The sequence below is a fragment of the Perognathus longimembris genome, chromosome 28 (genome assembly GCF_023159225.1).
Source record: "Perognathus longimembris pacificus isolate PPM17 chromosome 28, ASM2315922v1, whole genome shotgun sequence".
NCBI lineage: Eukaryota > Metazoa > Chordata > Mammalia > Rodentia > Heteromyidae > Perognathus > Perognathus longimembris.
The window spans coordinates 51,163,670-51,189,305 of NC_063188.1; the positions used below are offsets into that span (position 1 = coordinate 51,163,670).

Here is a 25,636-nt window from a genome sequence, read left to right on the forward strand (position 1 = left end):
CTCTGCCTCCAGCCCTGCTTTTTGGTGGTTAATTGCAGATGTTATCTTTACAGAGAGGGCTGCCTTTGAACCTTCTATTCCTGGGTTGCCTTTGAACTGAGATCCAGGTCTCTGGAGTCTCAGTCTCCTGAGTAGCTACAATTACAGGCATTGTCACAGGCTCTTGTTCTGTGTCCCTTATGCTTTCATGCATGACGACTAATTTCTCTAGAAAGACTAAACTTAGTTTTATTGCTTTTTCTTCACAGTGCATTAAAGTCACCCACTACTGCATCATTTTTTCAGCAAGTATTCATTTTACCTTATTTAATATTTCCAAATGTAGTCATTGCCATCATTACAGTTTAAGTGCAACTAAATGAGATGAGTGTGTGTGTGTGTGTGTGTGAGAGAGAGAGAGAGAGAGAGAGAGAGAGATGAAAGAGGGGGGAAGAGAGAGAGCCTAAGCACTGTCCCTGAGCTTTTTTGCTCAAGGTTGATGCTCTACCAGTTGAGCCACAGCTCCACTTCTGGCTTTTAGGTGATTAATTTAAGATAAGGATCTCACAGATTTTTTTTAACCTGGTCTGACTTCAAACCACAATCCTCAGATCTTGGCCTCCTGAGTAGCTCCTATTACAGTCCAGAGCCACTTGTACCTGGTTGATTTTCTTTTCTTTTTAATCCATAAAACAATAAAGATTCATTATTTAAAGCTTAAAAACTGTACCATAAATCTAATAAGGATAGTGAGATTCTTTTTTTTTCTGTTAAGATCGATAGTGACTGTCTAAAATGTAGTATTAATACCAATCCTGTCCTTTGTGAAGTCTTAAATAGAATTGTTCCTTTTCACGTAGGGAGGTCTTAAATAAAAGCTTACTCCTGATATTTATTAATAATTTTCCTTATTTTTTAGGCTTTGAGGAGAACACGTTTTCTCAATATTTAAAAACTCAAAAATTAACACCCAACCTGCAATATTTTGTGCTGCATTCAATTGCAATGACATCAGAGTCAAACAGCAGCACCATTGATGGTCTCAAAGCTACCAAGAACTTTCTTCATTGTCTTGGGCGATATGGCAACACTCCATTTCTGTTTCCCTTGTATGGCCAGGGGGAACTTCCCCAGTGTTTCTGTAGGTAAGTTTCATATTGATTTTCTGGTCCCTTCTAAAGCAGATACATAAGTAATATATAGAAATCAGAACAAAGATGAGATTTATTTAAAGTTTAACATATGGAAACAAGCACTTTGTTCTATTTTTTAAAAAAGCAACCTACTTACTTGCTTAGTTATTCATATAACTGATGTATTCTGTTTGGCCTATTAAGCTTTGTGATAAATATGACAATTTCCAGAGCTCTACAAATTTGTTAACATTTTAAAAATTCATGTCAGTACACTCACATGGAATATCATTGTACTATGTTTTTATCCTGTTTCCTTGATTACCTATGAGATCGTACCTCTAATATGTCTCTTGGTTAATAATGAGTTTACTTCTGAATTTGACAAAAATACCCTAAGTTGACTTTTTTTATTTTTGCCAGTCCTGGGCCTTCAACTCAGGGCCTGAGCACTGTCCCTGGCTTCTTTTTGCTCAAGGCTAGCATTCTGCCAATTGAGCCACAGTGCCAGTTCTGGCCATTTTCTATATATGTGGTGCTGGGGAATTGAACCCAGGGCTTCATGTATATGAGTCATGTACTCTTGCTATTAGGCCATATTCCCAGCCCCCTAAGTTGACTTTTGCACGCAGATTATTTTCAAAGAATCATCCTTACACATTACCATAATTTAATTTGTAGGTAATATTCCATTGTGAATATGCCACTATGTTTTTTTCAATTTTCTATTGATCCACATAAATAGATCTAGTTTTTCATTCTTATCATCCATGTATGTGTATGTGTATGTATAGACATATGTCAGGATATATATGATCAAAAATCTCTTTGTGATGCTTAAGGGTGAGATTTCTGTGTCATGACATATTTAAATTTTTGACAGTTTATGGCACAGTGGCCAGTTACTTTTCTAGAAGTTGGTACCAGTTGCATCCTACTAGCAGTGTATAAACATTTTGATAGCTCTATTTGTTTGCCACCAGAAAAACTTCAATTATCATCAGTTATATTTTGATTTCTGAACTATTCATGGTTTCTCTTCTGAGAAAGACTTTATATATATATTTTTTTATTTTCAAACTGAATTACAAAGAGGTTACAGTTTCATACATTAGGCATTGGATACGTTTCTTGTACTGTTTGTTACCTCGTCCCTCATTCCCCCCTTCCCCCTCCCCTTTTCCCTCCACCCCCATGAGTTATTCAGTTCATTTACACCAAACAGTTTTGCAAGTATTGCTTTTGTAGTTGCTTGTCTTTTTTTACCCTGTGTCTCTCGATTTTGGTATTCCCTTCCAATTTCCTAGTTCTAATACCAGTATACCCGGTTTCCAATATACTCAGATAAGATACAGAGAAAGTGTAGGGATAACCACAGGAAGGTGATACAAGAAGATCATCAATAATAGAGGCTACAATTACATATGGCACGTTGAAAGTAGTTACAACAATTGTTTGCATAACATGGAGTTCATTTCATTTAGTATTATCTTATGTGTTCATAAGGGTATAGCTACTGGGCTCCTGTGATCCTCTGCTGTGACTTGCCTAAACCTGTGCTAATTATTAGCTATAAGGGAAACCATAGAGTCCATGTTTCTTTGGGTCTGGCTCACTTCACTTAGTATAACCTTTTCCAGGTCCTTCCATTTCCTTACAAATGGGGCAATGTCATTCTTTCTGATAGAGGCATAAAATTCCATTGTGTATATGTACCACATTTTCCTGATCCATTCGTCTACAGAGGGGCATCTGGGTTGGTTCCATATTTTAGCTATGACAAATTGTGCTGCGATGAACATTGTTGTGCTGATGGCTTTAGTGTGATTATGTTTGTGGTCTTTTGGATAGATACCCAAAAGTGGGGCTGCTGGGTCATAGGGGAGTTCTATGTTTAGCCTTCTGAGAAATCTCCGTATGGCTTGCCAGAGTGGCTGAACCAGTTTACATTCCCACCAACAATGGAGTAGGGCTCCCTTTTGGTCACATCCCCTCCAACATTTGTTATTGTTACTTTTCTTGATATAGGACATTTTACTGGGGTGAGATGGAAACTCAGTGTTGTTTTGATTTGCATTTCTTTTATGGCCAGTGATGTAGAGCACTTTTTCATATGTCTCTTGGCCATATTCTCATTTCCTCATGAGAGAAGTCTCTTTTTTTAAGTCTCTAGCCCACTTGATGAGGGAGCTATTGGTTCTTTGTGGTTTTGTTTTGGAGGAAGGTAATTGTTTTAGTTCTGCATATATTTTAGATATGAGGCCTTTGTCCGTTGAATGGACAGTAAAGATCTTCTCCCAATCTGTGGGCTTTCTGTTTATCTTGCAAGCTATGTCCTTTGCCCTGCAGAAGCTTTGCAGTTTGATGCAGTCCCATTTGTCTAACCTTGAGAAAGACTTTTTTAATGTATCTTTTTTCTATTAGTATCTTGGATTTTTTTTTCTTTCTAATGATTTCTAGGAATTTTAAAGTATAATCTTGATATTTTTCAGTTATATGGGCTTCAGTCTTATTGTATTTCTGATACATGGAGTTCATTAACATGGAATTCTTTAAGATGAATATAAGTAAATATAGGGACCTTATCTTTTCTACTTATTTTTGGAGGTAGTATTATATACCAGTTAAAAATATAGACTGTGAAGGCCAGATGCTGGTGGCTCATTCCTGTGATCTTAGCTATTCAAGAGGCTGAGATCTAGAGCAAAATAATCAGCGAAAAAGCCTAGCTGGAGTGCTAGAAGAGGCTCAAGTAGTAGAGTACTAGTTGCTCAAGCAAGCAAGAAACTTTGAGTTAAAATCTGGGTACTGGCAACAATACCAGATTCCCCCCTAAAATAAGCCACCCCCCAACTCCCCACTCTCTCCCCCCCCCCACAGCCTGTGGAGATAGATAGCCTGATTTTATCTGTATCAACCATGTAGCCAGGGGGCAAATTTTATAACCTATTATGTTTTCAAAGAATCGGCTTTAGAATTTTTCAATTTCTTTTTGCTCTGTTAAACCTTGGTTCACAGCTCATTAACTTCTGCTCCTATTCTTTCCCTTATTTTACTGTTTTGAGGCTTTTACTCAGGTTCTCCCTTCCCACCCCTGCCCTTGCCCATTTGTATACCTAAACTCAAATGTTAAATAAGCTAACCCTTGAACAACACGTTGGTTATGGATCTTGACCTACCTCTACAGTCAACTAGCTAACGCTCCACAATTAAACTATTAATAGCCTGCAGTAGACTGAAACCTTACCAATAGCCTAAAATTGATTAACACCTATGTAATGTATAAACTATTTGGGAATTAAAAGATCACATTTTTTTTTTGCTGTGATAGCACAATTTCATGGAAAGAATAACTGCTCACCTGGAGATGAGTAGTGTTTTGCAATATTTGAAGTGGATATTTGCAATTCTTGAGTTCACCAGAGTAGCAACAGGAGTTAGCTATAAAAGCATTAGTACTGTTTTACTCCAGTATATTTAATGTATACATTTGTTTACATCTCACTACCAGTTTACATGTGTAGGTAAAGAGTTTTTCCTTTCACATCTTAAATTTTATTTATTTTTCTTTTTCCTGTGACACTTTACATCTCTGATATTTTTTAATGCTTTTTTTGGTTATTGTAAAAGTGATGTACAAATAGGTTACAATTACATAAGTCAGATAAATAGTACTTTTTCTTTTTGGACAATGTAATCCCTTCCCTTTCCCCCTACTCCCATTTTTTTCCCTTTGGTCCCCACTCACAAGTTGTATAGTTCATTTTCAACATTGAGTGTAGTGAGCACCACTGCTACATTTGTTCACCCTTTGTTCCTCCATTTCTGTGTTCCCCTTACCCTCCCATAGACAGATAAAAGAACAAACAAGACAAAAGAAAATGAAAGCAGAAATGCCAAAAGAGAAAGAAAACCTCTTGTTCCCGTTTCCTGAAGTTCATTTGCATACATATTATTTATATGGTCAGATGCACATAGGTATTGCACCTTTGTGTTCCTCTCCTAAGAATATCCTCCTTTTGTCTCCTTGTGTGAATGCTTAGAAACTTGTATAATTTATCGTTTCCCAGTGGGTTTTTTTTTTAACCATCCAGTGCATTTACTTGTAGATTTATAGAGACATTCTTGCTACCACAAATGAGGAAAAACTTGCAGCCTATGTTTATTTTAGTCTGTCTTACTTCACTTAATATAATTATTTCTCAATGCTTTCTATTTCCTTATGACTGGTACAGTATTCTTTCTGATGGAGGAGTAGAATTCCATTCCTCTACATTTTTATTAGTCTCAATCACATGTCCAAGGTCCTTTTATTTTGACATGTCCATGTATGCATATGATGCATCCTGCTCAGCCTCATCTCCTCTATCCCTTCATTTCCCTCCACTCTTTTCTTATCAGTCTCAACTAGCTTCATTATTCCCTTTTTACACAGGTAATTAAAATATTTTGACCATATTCACTCCTTCAACTTTCTCTGTTAAAGCTTCTCTTTCCCAATACTCCCACTTTTTTAGTGCTTGTTAATTGTTCAAAGGAGTTTTGTGGTGGTATTTCTCACATAGATATACAATATTTGTATTGAGCCTCTCCATTTCTCCCATTTCCCCATCCCCCTACTCTCAATTATTCAACAGCTTTCAGTGAGTGTTGATCAATTTTAATGTGTAATATTATAGATTTTTAAACCTATCATAGACATTTGTGATGGTAAATGAAAAAGACTAGTATATACATATTTTTTCATTTTTAAGAATATTTAACTTTTTTAACTTCTTCAATATAGTTTCTCTTTTTCAAAATGTCATAATTCCCCAAAACATATGGACCATGCATTTCAAGTTCATTTTTTATTTTCCTCCTCTCCTCCCCGCCCCCCTCCCCTCTCTTCCCCTCTCCTCTCCTCCCCTCCCCTCCCCTCCCCTCCTTCCTCTCCCTCTCCCTCTCCCTCTACCTCCCCCTTCCTCCCTCCCTCCCTCCCTCCCTCCCTCTCTCTCTCTCTCTCTCTCTCTCCCCCTCCCCCCTCTGTGTGTGTGTGTGTGTGTGTGTGTGTGTGTGTGTGTGTGTGTGTGTGTGTACACCAGTCCTTCGGCTTAAATTCAGGGCCTGGTCACTGGTCCTCAGCCTTTTTGCTCAAGTCATTATTCCATTTGAGCCACAGCCCCACTTCTGGCTTTCTGCTAGTTAATTTCTTTTGGACAATATAATACCTTCCCTCTGTCTCTCCCATTTTTTTCTTGCCCAATCTGCCTTTGAGTCATGATCCTCAAATTTCATCTTCCGGAGTAGATAGGATTATAGGCATGAGCTACTAGTGCCCAGCTAATCTTTATATTTTCTAATATAATGAGGATTATAAAGTTCCTACTATTCTTCTATACCTTATACATTTATGTATAATTTTCATGTATTCTAAGCATTTTAATTTCTATTATATTTTTTCACAGATCCATGAGTTATCATGAGGTATTTGAGAATGGCTAACTTGTTTGATTCTTCTCTGTCATAATTGCATTATGGGTGGAACATATGATTTATGGTACTAATTCTTCAGAAAAATTTAGTGACACTGAGGTTTGAACTGAGGGCCTATGCTTGACAGACAGATGATCTGTGGTACTAATTCTTTGCACGTTGTTGATACTTATTTTGTGGTCTAGTATATCATGAATTTTATTCTTTTCCATATCTCCTTGGGGGTGTCTTTTGGGGGGGATCTTTTTTTGATGCTAGTCCTGGGCTTGAGTTCAGGACTTGGGCACTGTCCCTGAGCTTCTTGGGCTAAAGGTTAGCGGTCTACCACTTTGAGCTACAGCTCTACTTGAAGCTTTTTTGGTAGTTTAGTAGAGATCAGAATCTCACACTTTCCAGCTTGGGCTGACTTCGAACCACAATCCTCAGATCTTAGTCTCCTGAGCAGTTAGGATCACAGGTGTGAGCCACCAGTGTCTGGCTGCTTGAAAATGTTTTTATTGGGTTGTTTGACACTGGGTTCTCTAATGGTTGCTCTTAGGGCCTAATATGTTAAATTTCAGGGAGTGCCTGGCAGGGAGGAAAAAAGCTTGAATACTGTCAAAATAGACTAATTGCAATTGTGAAAATGGAACAATAAAACCTGGTAGGTTCTTAGAGGGAAGGGGGCAGAGAGTGTGCTATAGTGATAGGTGAAATTGAGTTGGGATACATACAGCCTAACCCCTTTTCATATATAAACCACTAAAAAACTTTGTTTTACTTTTTTTTCTCTTGGTCTATCAATAATAGAGAACTGTGTTTTGTAATCTCCCATTATGATCTTGAATATATGAATTTCTTTCTATAATACTATTAATTTTAACTTTGCATTTATTAAGAAGTAATTAAGTTCATAGGAATTTACTGTTCTTTAATTTTCCTGATTAAATATTTTTCATTATCTGCTGAATATCTCCATCTGTAGTGATGTCTTTTTCCCTTAGTCTTCTTTGTATAATTTTCAAATAGTTCTTACTCCTTTTTTTTAAAGTTACCTGTTATGTCTTTCTGAATCCTCTTAATTTTCAACTTTTTTCTTTAGTGCTCTGATTAATGCAGTCTTTCATGTGTTTAATCAGATTTGACAATGTCTTTTGCTGAATTTTGTTAACAGGGCTGGCTGCTCCTTTCCTATAGTTACACGTATCTGAAAATGTTTTGGTTTTTTTTTTTTGCCGATTTTGAGGACTCAAATGTAATCAAGTAAACAACTCTTGGTTGACTGTTCTTTTTCAGTAGTGTAAAATTTTATTTTAGTGTTAGTTATGTTTCATTTTTGCTGTTGAAATTTTATGTTAACCTAAGTTGTCATTTCATTGTAAGGAATATCTTTTCATTCAAGCTATTTCTTATATATTTACCTTGGTGTATTACCTTTTTAAAAAATTATTTTTATTGTCAAAGTAATGTACAGAGCAGTTACAGTTACATATGTAAACCATTTCTTGTCAAACTTGTTACCTCCCTCATTTTTCTCCCACCTTCCCTCCTCTCCAATGCCCCCCTCTGAGTTGTACAGTTGGTTTATGGCATATTGTCATGTACGTGTTGCTGTTGCTATGTGCTTATCTGAACTAGGGAAGGGAATGGGAACATCAACATGGTGAGACAAAGGGTAAAAGGTGAACCAATGCAATAGCAATTCTACCTTTTTTAATTTAATTTTATTGTCAAGGTGATGTATGGAGGGGTTACTGTTACATGCATAACCTTGAGTTACATTGTGAGTACATTTTTTGTCAAACTTTTTACCCCTTTTCTCATTTTTTCACCTCGCTGAATATTAAGTGTTGATTTCTTTATAGTATGCTTAAGATGTATTGAATCATATGATGATAACAGTGTATCCATTTTGACCCATAGTTCCATATAATGAACCAAATACATTATGTGAATTTGTTATTTAACATATTAGGAAATTGTCAACCAATATCTTTATAGATACTCATTTTCTCCATTATTTCCTTTTTTAATATTTGGAATATAAATAAGCTTTGGACTTTAGTAGTCACTTTTCCTTACATACTAATATAACATTTACATATTTTTCCATGTTTTTGTACTTTTGATTGTATTCTGGGTATTTCGTTAATGTTGGTTTTCATGCCTGTATATAATTCTCTTTCCAGTGGTTAGTCTGTAATTTAACCCATTTGCTTATTTCAGTATTTTTATACTTCAGTTTCAAGAACTCTAAAAATTCTGAACATTCTTCATTTTCCTTGCTTTTTATTTTTAATACTCAAGTTAAACTCTTTTTTTTTTTTTTTTTTTTTGCATTTTACCAGTTGCTTTTTTTTCATTGGTTATTATCTGGCTTGCTTTATTGCCAGGCCTGCCTGGATTCTGATCCTTCCCCCATTTGTCACTATGATGATAGGTACATGCTATGGCAGCCAGCCATTTGTTTGCCCTGTAGCTCATCACATTCTGCAACTGGTTGAGGTGGAATCTTGAGAACTTTTATGCCTGGGTTACCCTTAACTGTGATCCTTCAGTCTCTACCTCCCAAGTAGCTAGGATTACAAGCTTGAGCTCTTTATCATTTTTTATTTGTTTTTATGCTAGTACTGAGGTTTAAACTCAGGACCTGGACATTACCCTTGAGTGTTGTGGCTCAAAGCTATCCCCATACCACTTAAACCTCAACTTCATTTCCAACCTTTTTGGTAGTTAATTGGAGATAAGAATCTCAGTTTCCTTCCCAGGCTAACTTTGAATCACAATTCTCAGATCTCAGCCTCCTGAATAGCTAGGATTATAAGCATGAGCCACCAGAGGCCTGCTTCCTTATTGTTCTTTTGAGCTTTTATTTTGTTATATATTTTAAATTCCTATTTCTTTAAACAGGTTGCAAATAGATATTTTACACTCTTTTTGTTAACTGTTAATATTGATGATCTAATATTTTGAGGTGCTATTTCTTCCTTATTCATCTGAATGACTTATTCCTTGTGCCCTATTTATCTTTAGGAATATATATCTAGGAGAACAATACTTTTTTCCCTAAATTATTTGTGTCTCTTTTACACACAAGGCACTATAAACTTGAAAACAATCTAATTCTTTTCAGGGCATCTATACTTAATAGTAGAGTCTCAGATCTCTCTCACTTGGAGATATTGATAAAATGCTTTTTCAAATTCACAGTTGTAGCTACTTTCAACCTCCCATCTGCATCTGTAGCTTCTATTATTGATGATGTTCTTGTATCACCTTCCTGTGGTTGTACCTACACTATCTCTGTAATCTTATCTGAGTATATTGGAAACCGTGTATACTGTTCTGTGATTTCTAACCACCATTCTGTGTTCTAATATAAGTCTCATAGGTCTTTCTCATAGCCTGTTACAGAGTGTTCTCATCAAGGCTACTGTTATACATGGCATGCATGCATATTTATGTGAAGGATTCAAAGACATTTGTAAGTCATATCCTTGCATTCTAAATGAATTCTGTGTAAGCACTATAACGTGTTAACTACTAGAGATAATTTTCAAGAATAAACACATTTTGAGGTTTTTTATCATCTTAAATAGGGAGATTTTTTTAGCAAAAAAAAAATAGTGCTTTATTTATTGTGGTACCTAGTACCCATCAATATGTCAGGGTATGTAATTGGGACCATATTGAAAGAAAAGGCATTGAAACCTATATATTTTTTTAGTCTAGGTAGCCTTAGAATTTCCTTTACTATATAATAGTTTCTTAATATTTTTTCTGGCATACTGGATAGGGTATGTATGTAATATATAGATTTTTAAACTCTCACAATATGTCTTCCAAACAGTAGTCCCTTTTACGCCCTAATGGGGCTAATTTATTTCTGTTATCTGTGTGGTTCGTAATATAGTAGGCTTTAGAAATACCTCCTAGTTCAGAATAGGTTTTATATACTGTGTCATGTTTTCATAACCTAAGAAATGGAGCAGTACCAATGGGAGCAAACAAACTTTGCATGTTTTTTATAAGTAGACCTGGTAGACCTGTACTGCACAGAGAGTGTTGCATTTATAAAATAAAAAAATAAGGCCTTAACTGTTGGGCTAGTAGGTAGTCTTTTATTCTTTGGTGGCCTAGATTTAATGTTCAATTTTTATACTTTATGTGATAGGATTTTTAAAAGATGGATGGTAAATTTTCAATATCAGAATATAAGTTATATGTATGAATAAAACAATGATTACCACCCAACAGTTATAATAATATTACCTAAGGAAAACTTTCTACTTTCTCAGGAATCTGTAGAACACAAAACCTTTCAACAAAGAGAGAATGTGAAGATCAAAATTTCAGAATATATAAATGGATATTTGCATATCTGAATACCTTGCTTAAGATTGTAAGAGAACTGTAGGTAGGAAGCCATTTTATGCTTTCAGTCAGTGATGATAGAATTTTGATCAAAATGAGATTCATAGATGCTACTGTGATTTTTCTCTAAAAATATAGAGTCTAAGAACTTTTAAATTATTCTATCTTTTTCCTTTGATTTTGAAATTGATATCTCCAGTTTGAAGTCCCAGATCAGAAGACCAATATGTCTTTTTTATTTTTCTTTTTTTTTTAGATCAATACATCTTAGTGAATGGTTTATAGTTCCTTTCAGAGAAATGGTATGGAAACACCCTTCCAAACAAAGTAATCTACTTTTTTCTTCTATCGTAATCATTTTACACCTATAACTTGAATTTACAAATTTATAAAATTATGTGGCAAGTTTTGTGAGCCCAGTTCAACCAATTGAATAGTTTTATATTACTGACTATAAAATACAATAATTGATCAATTCTTCAAGATTAGGAGATTATCCAGAAATGCCTAATTGCAAAATCTGACTGTATTAGTCACTCACTAAGTACTTGATAACCAAATGAGTAAATAATAGGTTGATCTTGTATACCTGTGGAAATTGTAAAAGGAATGAGCAGCCTTAATCAAACTTTTCTGAGTTATAAAAATTAACACAAAATTGCTGGACTCCACCTCCAAAGTTTCAGACTTGTAGATTTGGAATAGGATATGAAAATTTTTATTTCTTTATTTTTATCTTCCTATATTTTATTATATTACCTTTAAATAGTTGTACAAAGGAGTTGCCATTTGAAAAAAAAACCAGTTTATGAATACAACGCATCTGGATCAATGTTTAAGCAGTTCCAAGATGTTGAAGGTATTACTTGTCTAAACAGCACTGTCCAATTCCATTTATCAAGGAAAAGCATTTCAAGTGACCAAAAATTTGTAAGAGTGCTTCTGTGTCATTGGTTGTAAATTTGAATTTTTTCATATCTTCCTATTTAATGCAATAGCTGTGTTTTCAAGCATCTATACTCTGATTAGTACTTTTCTACATATAATGGCATATATGCCAAAGGATATAACGTAGAGTTTGATAATTTTGTCAGGCATTCTCTAATTTAGTTGATAGAAAGAAATATGTAAGCAGGATGCAGATATCTCACACTTGTAATCCTGTCCTAGTATTCAGGAGGCTGAGATCTGAGGATCACAGTTCAAAGCCAGTTTGGAGAAGAAAGTCCATGAAATTCTTACCCCCAATTAACCACCAAAAAGCTGGAAGTGGAGCTGTGGCTTATGTGGTAGAGAGCTAGGCTTGGGCAAAAGTGCTCAGGGATAGCACCCAGGCCCTGATTTCAAGCCCTAGAACCAGCACAACAGAAAAGGAAAACATGTAAAAATAAAAGGAAAGAGAAGAAAATGTGTATGCATGGACCAGTTAAGAATAAGAAAATGAAGGAGGGGATAAAAAAAAGAATAAGGAAATATGTCTCATCATGTTCCCAAATGTGCAATATAGCTAGGAATGTCATCAAGTCTCATGAATTCCTTCTGGAAGACTAGACAGATAAGATATGATTCTAAGTTAAAGAGCAAAAGCTGCCTACACTTTGATGATATTGTAGGAGTCCCAGAATGCTTTCAGGCAAGTGCCATCTGTCATCTGCCCCTAACCTATCATTTAACGTGGTACATTATGTGAGATCTATAATTGTTCTAGAAATACTTAGTTTAAGTCAGTTTTGTGATCTTACTTCTGCTGAATTTTTGCAGGGCAAGTTTTTTAGTCAGTCATGGGGTTTGATCTCAGGGCCTGGGCGCTGTCCCTGAACTCTTTTGCTCAAGGATAGCAATCTACCACTTTGAGCCACAATGCCACTTCCAGTTTTCTGGTGCTTAATTCGTGATAAGAGTCTCACACACTGTCTTGTCACAAGGCCTCTCATTTGCATAATAGGTTGTATAACAGTATCACTAGGATTCCGTCACCTTTACCCACCCACTGTGATAGACAAGGAGATGTCTTGAGACATTATATGTCTTGTTGAGACAAATCCATCCCTGTTTTTTTTTTTTAATTGTCAAACTGATATACAGAGCGGTTACAGTTTCATACTTTAGGCATTGGATACATTTCTTGTACTGTTTGTTACCTCCTCCCTCATTCCTCCCTCCCCCCTCCCCCTTACCCTTTCCCCCCATGAGTTGTTCAGTAGATTTACACTAAACAGATTTGAAAGTATTGCTTTTGTAATCGTTTGTCTTTTTTACCCTGTGTCTCTCGATTTTGGTATTCCCTTACAGTTTCCTAGTTCTAATACCTGTATACACGGTTTCCAATGTACTCAGATATCTAAGATACAGAGATAGTGAAGGTACGACCACAGGAAGGGGATACAAGAAGATCATCAATAATAGAAGCTATGGTTACACATAGCACATTGAAAGTAGTTACAACAGTGATATAACAGTCGTTTCCATAACATGGAGTTCATTTGACTTAGCATCATGCTTTGTGTTAATAAGGGTATAGCTACTGGGCTCTTGTGATCCTCTGCCGTGACTAGCCTAAACCTGTGCTAATTATTCCCTATGAGGGAGACCACAGAGTCCATGTTTCTTTGGGTCTGGCTTACTTCACTTAGTATAATTTTTTCCAAGTCCTTCCATTTCCTTACAAATGGGGCAATGTCATTCTTTCTTATAGAGACATAAAATTCCATTGTGTATATGTACCACATTTTCCTGATCCATTCGTCTACTGAGGGGCATCTGGGTTGGTTCCAAATTCTAGCTATGACAAATTGTGCTGCGATGAACATTGTTGTGCTGGTGGCATTACTGTGTTCTTGTTTGTGGTCTTTTGGGTAGATGCCCAAAAGTGGGGCTGCTGGGTCATAGGGGAGCTCTATGTTTAGCCTTCTGAGGAATCTCCATATGGCTTGCCAGAGTGGCTGAACCAGTTTACATTCCCACCAACAATGAAGTAAGGTTCCCTTTTGGCCACATCCCCTCCAACATTTGTCATTGTTAGTTTTCTTGATATAGGACATTCTAATTGGGGTGAGATGGAATCTCAATGTTGTTTTGTTTTGCATTTCTTTTAGGGCCAGTGATGTAGAGCACTTTTTCATATGTCTCTTGGCCATTTTCATTTCCTCATCAGAGAAATCTCTTTGTAAGTCTTTAGCCCACTTTTTGATGGGGCTATTGGTTCTTTGTGGTTTTGTTTTGGAGGAATTTAATTTTTTTTAGTTCTGCCTATATTTTATTTTATTTTATTTTTATTTTTATTTTCTTTTGGCCAGTCCTGGGCCTCGGACTCAGGGCCTGAGCACTGTCCCTTGCCTCTTCTTGGTCAAGGTGAGCACTTTGCCACTTGAGCCACAGCGCCCCCTCTGTCCGTTTTCCATATATGTGGTGTTGGGGAATCGAACTGAGAGCTTCATGTGTAGGAGGCAAGCACTCTTGCCACTAGGCCCTACTCCCAGCCCCTCTGCCTATATTTTAGACATGTGGCCTTTGTCCGTTGTATGGCCGGTAAAGATCTTTTCCCAATCTGTGGGCTTTCTGTTTATCTTGTGAGCTATATCCTTTGCCCTGCAGAAGCTCTGCAGTTTAAATCCATCCCTCTTTGAAAAGTACTGATTTAGTTCAACTGAGGATGTAGCTGAATTGGTGTACCCTACACAAAAATCTGCCCAGCACACATGCTTTTCCTTACTAGCAAACACCCAAACAAAATGCATGTTGAAAATCATTGAGAATAAAAGTTACTTGAAGACTTTTCTTAAAATATCTTTACTAAACTTTTGATTCTATAAAATGGAACAATGTAAAATTACTCCAAGGAATGGAAAGATCTAAATTATCTTAGACTTTGAATCAGAGCCATAATTCATGAAAGTCATTAAGCGATCTGTCTGACATATAGGTGATACTAAATAGGCATTAAAAAGCAAATCATTGGGTGACACATAATCTTAACATTTAAGAGAGAAATGAAAATACTGAGGGGTTAAAAAGGAAACCTTCCGGGGCTGGGAATATGACCTAGTGGTAAAGTGCTTGTCTCATACACATGAAGCCTTGAGTTTGATTCCTCAGCACCACATATATAGAAAAACCTGGGAGTGGCACTGTGGCTCAAGTGGTAGAGTGCTAGCTTTGAGTAAAAGGAAGCCAGGGACAGTGCTCAGGCCCTGAGTTAAAGCACCAGGACTGGCAAAAAAAAAAAAAAAAAGGAAACCTTCCATAATTCTATGGAAACAGTATAATCACCTTTTTCTGTTCTTGAATTCTGGCTTATAGTTGCATATATTCCTACCTGTTTCTTGCCTATACAGAAGTCACTTATGTGTAAATATGTATATATGTGTATATGTATATGTATATGTATATATGCACATATATATACACATATTTAACATTTTAAAATGACCAAATAGTCTAATAGGTGGATATAGATAGGTATACCATAATATATATGATTGTGAAATGAGATAGTGTAGCTGTATTCCTAGGTTGCTGTCAGCATTGTGCCAGCCTAAAATAAACAACAGTGTAAGTTTGAATAGAGTAAGAATTCATCAGATTTATGGGTTTTAAACTTGGCATCCAGTCACTTAGAACAAAAATTTGGGGACAAATGCCCTGAAATTGCATGCCAGAGTTTGTGTGAATAATGTGCATAGCCACATTTTTCTGGTAATAGGGTTCATCGTTTCTGTCAGCATCTTAAAAGACTCTATGACCCTTCTTTCCTCACAAAAAATAGGAACCACTAAGATGAACTATCTTAATTGAGAACTGTCCTAATTCAATTAGAAGAGCAGTGGGGGAGTAGATTAACAAAACACAAACAACAACAACAACAAAAACTAATGTCTCTAAAGTTGAGGACTGATGTTTCACTAGAAGTTATATAAACTCTATAATTCTTAGAGTTGCACAGCAACCTTCCTTGATTCCTAAACCATATGTATATGATTTTAAAGGCAGTTTTCACTCTTAATGGTTTATATTGGCACAGAGATTCTGCATAAAATCGAGAGATTATACATGAATATGCTTGTGTGATAATTTGTTTTTCCCTTGAGGTTAGAGTTTTGTGTGGGATAAACAGCAGGATAGTGAGATAATCCATCATTTTGAAAACTGTTTTGTGGTGATGGATGGATAGATTGGTAAGGTAACTCAATAATCTTCATTTTTTTCCAGGTTATTCACAGATCAGTGAGCATTGTCGTTAATAAAGCAATGGAATGCTTTTGTGTCCTTGTCTGCATTATTCCTCAGGTTTTGACAGGAAAAGACTTTTAATTTGGGAATAACCTATTAAAACATATTTATGTGTATAGTGTAGAAGATTTATTGTGATTCTTAACTGTATTACAATTACATTGGCTGCACATATATACAGTTTGTATTTTTATTTTTAACAATATTCTCCTTTGATGATAATTAATTCTGATACTAGATTATTCTGATAGGTGGTTATAAAAACTCCTCAATCTAGGCTTCTTCCTATGAGATATATGCACACTATTCCAAATTCTAAAATAACTCTATTGATCCATATTAAAATTATCTGTATTACAGATAATTACAGGCTAGTATTGTCTGTATTAGCTGGCTCCTTATATGGTCAAAGTCAATATTTGCAATAAGGCCTATATTTGGAACTGAAATTTTAGTTTGATTAAACTGAAAGTATCATCACACAAATTAACCTTTTTTTTTTCTTTTGTTCGTGGGGCACTTTTTGCTCAAGGCTAGCCCTCAACACATGAGCCACAGCTTGACTTCCCCCTTTTTGGTGGTTAATTGGAGATAAAGAGTCTCAGGGACTTTCCTCTCCTGGCTTGCTTCAAACAGCTCCTGAGTAGCTTAGGATTACAGATGTGAGCCACCTGTGCCCAGCTAGGCTCACCTATTTTTAAATGACTCTTATCATCTTGAATTAACAATATACTATGTTGTATGCAACCCATGAAAGTTGTAAGCCTGTGTTTTTGTTATATGTCCTTAGACTGATAACTCTCAATTATCTCATGCAAAATATATTTTACTGTATAGATTCACATGTATTTGTGAGCATCCATATCTTTCAAAGTTTTTGCATTGCCATCTTTTTTTTAATTGATTCTGTGTGACTATTTTTTTACATAAATCTCTTGTCACTATTAAAAATTTTTTAACTTTTCAATCTTGAACCTACAGTTTTGAATAGTAGTCTCGTATACATAGAAGCATGTTCTATTATTTTCTGGCAGTACTCAGGCCTTGTGCTAGCTAGGCAGATGTACAGCTGAGCACTTCCAGTCCTAGTTTTCTTTTGGCTCTTTTTGAGATAAGGTCTTGATTTTTGCCTATCTCCCTACGTTAGGCTTCTGATTGCAGCTGAGATTATAGGCCTATAATCTAGCTCTCCCTTGAGAAGGGCTCTTGGGATTTTCCTTACCCAGACTGATCTTGAACCTCTGTCCTCCCAGTTTACGTTTCAGCCTCCCAAGAAGCTAGGATTACACGTGCATGACATTTAAAGAGGGTTTTAATGTTAAATAACCTTTGTTGTGCTGGTACTGAGAATTGAACTTAGGGCCTTGAGCTCTTGCTAGGCTTTTTTTTTTTAATAGCTAAAAGTTGATGCTTTACTGCTTAAACCAACCCTTCACTTTAATGTCTGGGCTGGTTTCAGACTAAATCCTCAAACCTCAGCATCATAAGTAGGATTACAGGCAAGAACCATCAGTGCCTGGCTAACTAAACTTATTTAATGAATAATTAACTTCTATCTAAGGTTATGTTTCAACTACATACTTCAAAGGATTTTTTAAAAATACAGATTAAGGAAATTGGTATTTTCAAAGCTCTTAGTAAACCACTATGTATACCACTGTTAATTAAAACTATTTTCATATTGTGTTAAATTGTAAATACATGATTTCTGTTTCTTAAATTTAGTAGAATGGTCTCAAATGTTGAGCAATTTAAGGATCAAACTTCTGAGTGGACTGTTTGTCTTTCTTGATAGTTTAAAAGTCAGTGTTTGGGGCTGGGGATTTAGCTCAGCAGAAGAGCACCTGCCTGGCAGTTTGCAAGGCCCAGAGTTTGTGCTGAGCTCTGGAAAAAAAGTCAGTATTTTCCTGTCATTCTTTATTTGGGGGGGGGGGGGGTGGCGGAGTGAGAAGTGAGCTAAGCTCAGAGATGCTGCTGCAGTCTGAAGTGTAGTACAGCATCTCCTTACCTCTTTGGAATTATGTGAGGCTAAACTTCACACTTTTCCCTGGAATGGGGTACTGCATGCTGTGGTATATGTCTTATAAGTAGCCACAGATGAAAACAAATATTAGTTTTCTTTGCATACCAATACTAGAAACCAAACCAGAATTTAATGTCTACTAGACACATGTGTATTAATACTTAGCATGAGCTTTTTAAGACAAACATATTTAAGACAGAGCCTGTATGGCACAAACAAGTTGGTTATTTTACATTTTACATATTTTACCTGTAATAAGAATATACTACTGATTTTAAGTCAATTCTATTTTTTGTAATAGAAATTTAACAACACCAAAATGTACACAGTAAAGAAATGTTGCTTTATTTTTAAATAATTAGTAGAGGTAAAATATAATTTTCTTGGAGCATGTGAACTATGGAACTATATTTTTGAGTCCTAAATAAACAAATGGATGCTTATTGATATTCACAGCAAATTAAACACACTGAATGTTCCTTTTCTGCTGTTCAATTTAGCCTTTCTTCTTTGTGATGGTCTTAATCACAAAAATGTGCTAAGAAAAATTTTCTGCTTATTCATTGCACGTAGAAAAGAGTTAAAAGTACCTTTAGATAGTAAAGTGAAAAGATATGAATCGTCCAGATTTGATTTAATTTTCTGTGCAATTTTCTCTCCCTGGAAATTATCAGAGAAGCACACTCAAATCTACCCCTGAGTAACAACATTGTCTATAGTGATGCAAAGCTAAGCCTGCAGACTTATATGAGTTTCATTCCATAATGTCTGTTTTGAGCATGTAATTTATATGCCTGAGACGCACACCTTTCTTATCTGTCAGACAGCTGACAGGAGGACCAGCATAGATGACAGCAAAGCACACAAGTGGAATCAGGCAGCTTTGAAGTCTGCTGGGTGACACAATGCCCTCTTGTTTTGCTAGGAGTTGAACATTTCAACAATGATTAGCTGAGTAGCTGTCAACCCCTCTCTGCTCCACAACAAGACACACATGTTGGAAGCATTTGCATGTTTGAGTCTCTCCCGGAAAGGTATCTAGATGGTTTGCATGCTTTGGATAGGAAAGAGATGCTTTGGACTCTGCATAACCACTGTAAAAGCACTTTGGGTTTTTTTGTCCAGCAAACTTAAGCATCTAGTCTCTCTGACCAAGATGGAGAAACTAACTTTTTTACTCAGGTACAGTGCAAGTGGTTGAGGCCTTGAGTTTAAACCTCAATAGTGCTAAAAGAAAGTACTGGATGAGAAATAGTTCATTAACAACTGACGTGTATTCCTTTGTATTTTTAAGGAAAAACAAACATTTTGGGTCTTTAGGAAGTCAAATATTATCTAAGATACATGAGCTATGTAACTCTGTGGTTCTAAGGGTTTTTTTTAATTACATTTTTAGTTTCCTAAAGGAAATGGAAAAGCTGTGGCTTTGGCAATGCATATATTAGCTAAGCATAGCATTCTGTTTGCATTTTTTTCTCTTTTCCTTTCTTTTTTTACTTTTGCAAAATTTGTGGTTGTACTTTGCAGCAAGTTGCTGTTTACTTTTTATCCTGAAAGGAAATGTTTTTCCTTATGAAATATTGCAGGCTTTTGATAAGGGATTTCGAAATTATAGATGGTATAAAAACATAAAATAAATTGCTAATTATTTTATCAGAATTGATTCATATGGGTTTTTATGCACTCAGGGAGGTTTCACTGGGATATTTGCATACATATATACAGTATACTCCATCATACTCATTCCCCACTCTCTTTCCCTCTCCTTTCTTAGAACAATTTCAACAGGTTTAATTGTTCTATTTGCATAGAGGCATATAAAGTACTTCATCCATATTTACCATTGTTTATTCTGTCCACTTGACTTTCCCTACTAGAAACTATATTATTTTCCTGCTATTCATTTATATTTACATACCTGTATACATATATAAAAATATATATTGTATATACAGATATACATACATACATATATATTTTTTAAATTGGTACCAGTACTGAGATTTGAACTCAGAACCTGGACACTGTCCCTAAGCTAGTGCCACTTGCGGTTTTCTGGTAGTTAATTGGAGACAAGAGGGTCACAGACTTTTCTGCCCGGGCTGGATCTCTGCCTCCTGAGTTTCTAAGATTACAGGCATGATACAACAGCATCCTGCTCAAAAACTTTTTTTAAGTCAAACTCTGCAGCTTATTGTTTGACTAAAGCTAGAGCAACTGATTATAAACTCAGTCTCTCTTTTATTATATGTAAATTGAGAAGAAACAGTAGAATTTGTTAAATAAATTGAATGGATTGATTATAATTCCTTTATCATTGTTAAGGGCACACTTCTGAAAACAGCAGAAGTTGCTTGTTGGGGCAGAGTGTGGAAGATAGGAGGCAAAACGAACTTTCAGTGACTGTACTGTGAAGAAACATGGTGCTAGGACACTGAGAATGGCTGCATTAAGAGTGTGTATTGCCAAAATGTGACGGCACAGTGTGACGTTAGAAGATTTGATGGAGGTCCTCTCCAGTTAGCTTGTACTGAGTGTTAGAGGTCTGAGTGTTCATCACTGGTGGAGCTTGTGACAATACCACAAATGAGCCCATTGGCAAGCATGCGGACAGTTGCTACTTACTTCATTGTACAGTTGCTCCCTTGTCATTTTTTTCTGTTCAGCCTTTTGGTCTTTTGAAATATGTGGATTATTTTTTTAACTTCTGTGGGAAATGTGCATAATATTTAATTTGCTTTATTGGCTTGATGGAGTTGTGCATGAATCACACCATCAATCTGCTTTGATGATAGGACTTCAAGCTGAAGGGCTGAAGAATGTTAACTAATAACAAAGCAAGACATTAAGCTCTGGACACAGAATGTTCCTGATAGAGTAAATGAGAATAATATATGAATGTGAATACTTGCCATTTTTTTCTCTGATCTCCCTCCAACTTGTCCAAACCTTGTGCCAAGTATTTATCTTGCAGGGCAGAGATGTCTCTTGCTACATTTAGGAAAAACTGACTATGGCAAAGAACTACCATTCCCTTTTTACATGCAGAATCCCCACATGTATAAGTTTAGACATGGAAATGTTGCATTTGCTTTTCTATGTATGCATTGAAAGGCTGTTTTCAGATATTCTTTTCTGTGTGATCTTACTTGCTGAGAAATTCATAGAGTTAGGTTTGGGTAATTTCAAAATGAGTACACAGGAGCGTGTCCAAGTTGTATTTTGAAAAGGAAAGTATTTTGGGGAAAAAACTTTTGGTTTTGGTTGTGCTAGGTATGACTTGCATACATTTCATGCACACAGTAAAGCAGATGCACTGACCCTGCAGCCTATCCTCTTTCTTGTTGCATTAGTTTTTAATTAAGGAAAACAACTAGTTGGAGGCAGTTACTTTCTGTGAAATGTAATGAAGATTTATTTTGGAAGTGACCTTCAACTTTATTAGCTGAAACAGTAATCAGCAGAATTAATAAAATAATCAAATTATATACAAGCTCATAAATCATCTTGAATTGTGCTGTCAGAAGTTCAGCTACTCATGAGTCTTACTGTTTTGCAGACATATTAAAAAATAGTACAACTGCTGGATTGCTACCTTGATAGGAACTGAAATTGCTTTTTGGATGGCTATGTAGGTTGGGGTACCAGCCAAAAATGTTCACAACTCTTTATTTATCTGTGATACAATTTAATGTCACCAAAGGACAAAGTTGAAATTCAGTCCAGTGTTGGTGTACTGTCTTTCAGTAAAATTTAACTCATCATTGGTAGAAGTGTTCAAGTAATTATAGTTATACTGGTTTGCATGTCTGTCATTTGGGGTTAGTAGCATCAAGAGTTAGATTATACTCAGGATATACACAGTTATCTGAATAATATATTGTATGTATATTATGTTGCTTTTGTGAAATTTCCTTGAGCTTGTTCTAAACGAGTAATTGAAGTGTCAGTTTAATATGTGAAACAAACAGGGAAACAATATCCCTTATTGAACTTAGGACTTCATATATCTCAGGAATGACTTGCACATATTCCCATGTTCTTTTTAACTCTTATTCAAAAGGGGATGGTGGGAAATTCCTTGGTGCTGAGCCTTGTGATTTTTTTTCAGATGCATATGTGGAGGGAGGTAGGAGGTCTTGACCTGAACTGTCATAGAATAGATAATGCCTAATGATGAGTACCAGCCACGGTTTTGTACAATCAGGAACCACACTCTGGTAGAGGCTATGAATGAAATAGAGTTTATTTTTCAGAAAAAAAAGTCCAAGACTTTGTGAAGCTAGAAAACAAATTGCCATTTAAAAATGTATAGTCTATTTTACTGTACCTTCATGAAAGTAACATTTTTGTTTTGAACTCCACTTCTGGTCCAAAAAAGCTATGCCTATATATGGAGAAAACTATCTTTCCTAAAATGCATGTCAGTATCCATATATGACCATTGCTTTTCTTCTCAAATTTGAATTTTCTTGGTGTTAACTTCACAGCTCCATAAAACTTTGTGAAATGTGAAAATTATTTTGATATTGAATAGTAAATTGCTGAAAAATTCTTTTAAAAAGAACTTTTAAAAGTCTGTGTGAACAGCTGGGTGCTGGTGGCTCACACTTGTAATCCTAGCTATTCAGGTCACCAAGATATTAAGATCATGATTCAAAGCTACCCCAGGACCCCAGGAGGAAAGTGCATATTAGATTCTTATCTCTAGTTAACCACCAGAAAACTGGAAGTAGTGCCATGGCTCAAAGTGGTAGAGGTCTAGCCTTGAGCAAAAAAGCTCAGGGACAGCACCTAGGCCTTGAGTTCAAGCCCCACAACTGACCAAAAAAAAAAAAGAAAGAAAAGAAAGAAAGAATGTGTGAACATTGTAAGTAAGGTGAATTTAGGGTAATATTTAAACTTCCTTTCATATATAGATTTTCTCATGTAAAGAAAGAAGCTGAGTTGGACATCTCTAAGGTGCCTTTACTGTTATAGAATACTGCAAATGGAAATCCCCTGTTGGTTTTCAGAAAAGTAGAATGTAGCCACCTCAGAGTTATCCATATCTTTTGTGTGTATCTTCTGATGCTATTGAAGCGAATTCTACTAATCCTGTTAATGTTTGCATTTTTTATTGTGATGGGTATCTTCTTTTAGAAGAGCCACATTTTAAAATTTTAATGCACTAGTTCCTGGACATCATCCAACATGCAACATTCATGAAAAGGTAAATAAAGATATGACAAAGTTAAATGAACAGTTGAAACCTAGGGGTTGACCACATAAATGACTTGTGGGGCCAGGGTAGATCACAGAAAGAATGCCAGGTGGGCTGAAGGGAGATAGAAGGGACTGGAAGAGGCCAAGATGAACTATGGAGCACATGATTGATCAAAGGGAGCCACTACTGTGTGACCACAGTTCCTGATTGCAGACCCCAGATTCCCATTTATCCCTCCTCCCCTTTTTGGCAAATGAAGTCAAAGATCCTTAACTTATTTGTGCCAAAGTATTGTTTTCAAAGAGCTGGTGTTTGAACTCAGCCTAACAGTTGCTAAGCAAACACTGCCATTTGAGCCATGTTCTAGTCCTGTGCAACAATAATTGTTGTCCCATTGAAGTCAAGTAATGTGTATCTATAGAATGAACTTAAATCCTGAACTGCAAGTTGGCAACTCTTTGCAATAGGCAAACAAGTTTTATTTGCATGTTTAGGAGGATAGTATCATTCCCCAAACTAAGACTGAGAGTGTTTTTTTTTAAAAAAAAAATACTATCATTAGTTTAAAATTCTTCACTCTTGCATTCTCATGCAAGATAACCTCAACTAGGATCAGTATTAAATTTTCTATCACTTGTGTTCCCATTTAGGAAACCTCATTAGGGTATTAGAGTAATATTTTTCTTCTCACAAATTAACCCAGAAACACCAGAGTTAACATTTGGTTCTATCCTAATTATTGTGTTATTTCTTCTTAACCTCTTAGAGTTGGACATTGTTTAATTTGATTTCTTTGGCCGTCTACAAAAGTTATTACTTCCTGGATTTCTTCTTTCACCCTTTGCTGCCCTCCTGCATTGAATATATCTGCCTCCTTCATCTTCTCTCATCAAACCAACATGTTTTTCCTCTCCAGTGGCAAATCCAAATGCATTTCTGTTAACCTCGTAATTATTTCCGTCTGCCACTCCTCCTCCCTGTCCTTTCCTAGCAGTCATCTAGCTATCCATGCACATTCACACCTATTTCTTTTGTGTCATATTTTCTTGCATTATGAAAGTCTTATATCCACATACCCCACAACATTCTAACTTGTTTCTCAAGTCCTGATTCAAGCGATTCATCAGACTTCATACTCCTTCTTGCTGCCTTTATTTTTTTTTTTACCAGTTGTTAACTTTGGGTCTACCAGTGTTAAAGGTTTCCTTCCTTTAATCTAAACTTCTACAATTTCTCTTCTAATGCATACCTATTTGTCCCTCTGAACTCTTATTATACCTTCTCCTCTTTAGTCTTATTTTTTCCAAAGTGATTGTGGCACATATACCATTTTTCTCATATGCTGAACTGAAGTACAGATCCATAATTTGCAATTTCATACCTGCTGTGAAACTTAATATGGTCCGGGGCCATGAATAGGTGACATATCTAGCCCTAGATGAACCATGGCTGAATGGTGGCTGGTGGATGTACCTTCAGTTCCTGACTGGTACCATTAGCCTTTGAACTAAGGACACTTGCAGTTCTATTGTAAGAGTTGCCTAACACAACTAAGTATCCTTTGTTTTTATCTAAATCTGTAACTTGGCACATGCCAACAAAGGAAGGCTGGGTCACTTTTGCATTAGAGCTAACTCAGTTTATCATGTAGTGGTCCCCATATTGGGAGGAGTGGCAGTTAGAGGAAATGAGTTGATTTGGAGAGGGGAAAAGGTGTAGCAGAACAGCCCAGGGATCATAGAGCAGTAAGGCAAACTATTTGCTATGAGAGTCAGTTTTGTCATTACTAGGTAATGCATAGAATTCTTGAATATAGAACCCACAAGAGGAAAGAATGTGGTTTGTGTAAGGTAATGAGACCTCAGCCATTTAACAGAGTTCTTTGAGAGGGGTAAATAAGGTGTGAACAAGGGGGAGCCAGTGAATATTTGGATTTTCAAAAAGCCTTTGATAAGATTTTTTTTTTTTTTTACCAAAGACTGCTTTAAAAAAAAAAATAAATGCTCTCTCACCAGGAGGCTGGGGATAATGTTTAGTCATGCATAGAGATCAAGTTTAAACACAGGAAGGAAGGAAAGGGGTGGGTGTTAAATGAGCTCTTACTTGCATGGGGAGATTTTTATAGTAGGCTTTCTTAAGAATTAGTGTTTAGCTTTTTTTTATTAAACATTTTACTAAATGGTTGGAGAGTCAGTATAGTGATTTCTCACCCAGTTTTTTTAAAAATCTGTTTTCCAG

At 36.0% G+C, this 25,636-nt stretch overlaps 1 protein-coding gene across 2 annotated transcripts in view; it reads left to right on the top strand.

The window, feature by feature from the left end:
- Chm (CHM Rab escort protein) overlaps nucleotides 1-25,636 on the top strand; it is a 190,733-nt gene that overhangs the window by 102,629 nt on the left and 62,468 nt on the right. For both annotated transcript variants that reach the window (XM_048335517.1, XM_048335519.1), the window contains one exon: nucleotides 899-1,124. In XM_048335517.1, coding sequence (XP_048191474.1) covers nucleotides 899-1,124 — 226 coding nt within the window. The remainder of the gene's footprint in view (nucleotides 1-898; nucleotides 1,125-25,636) is intronic.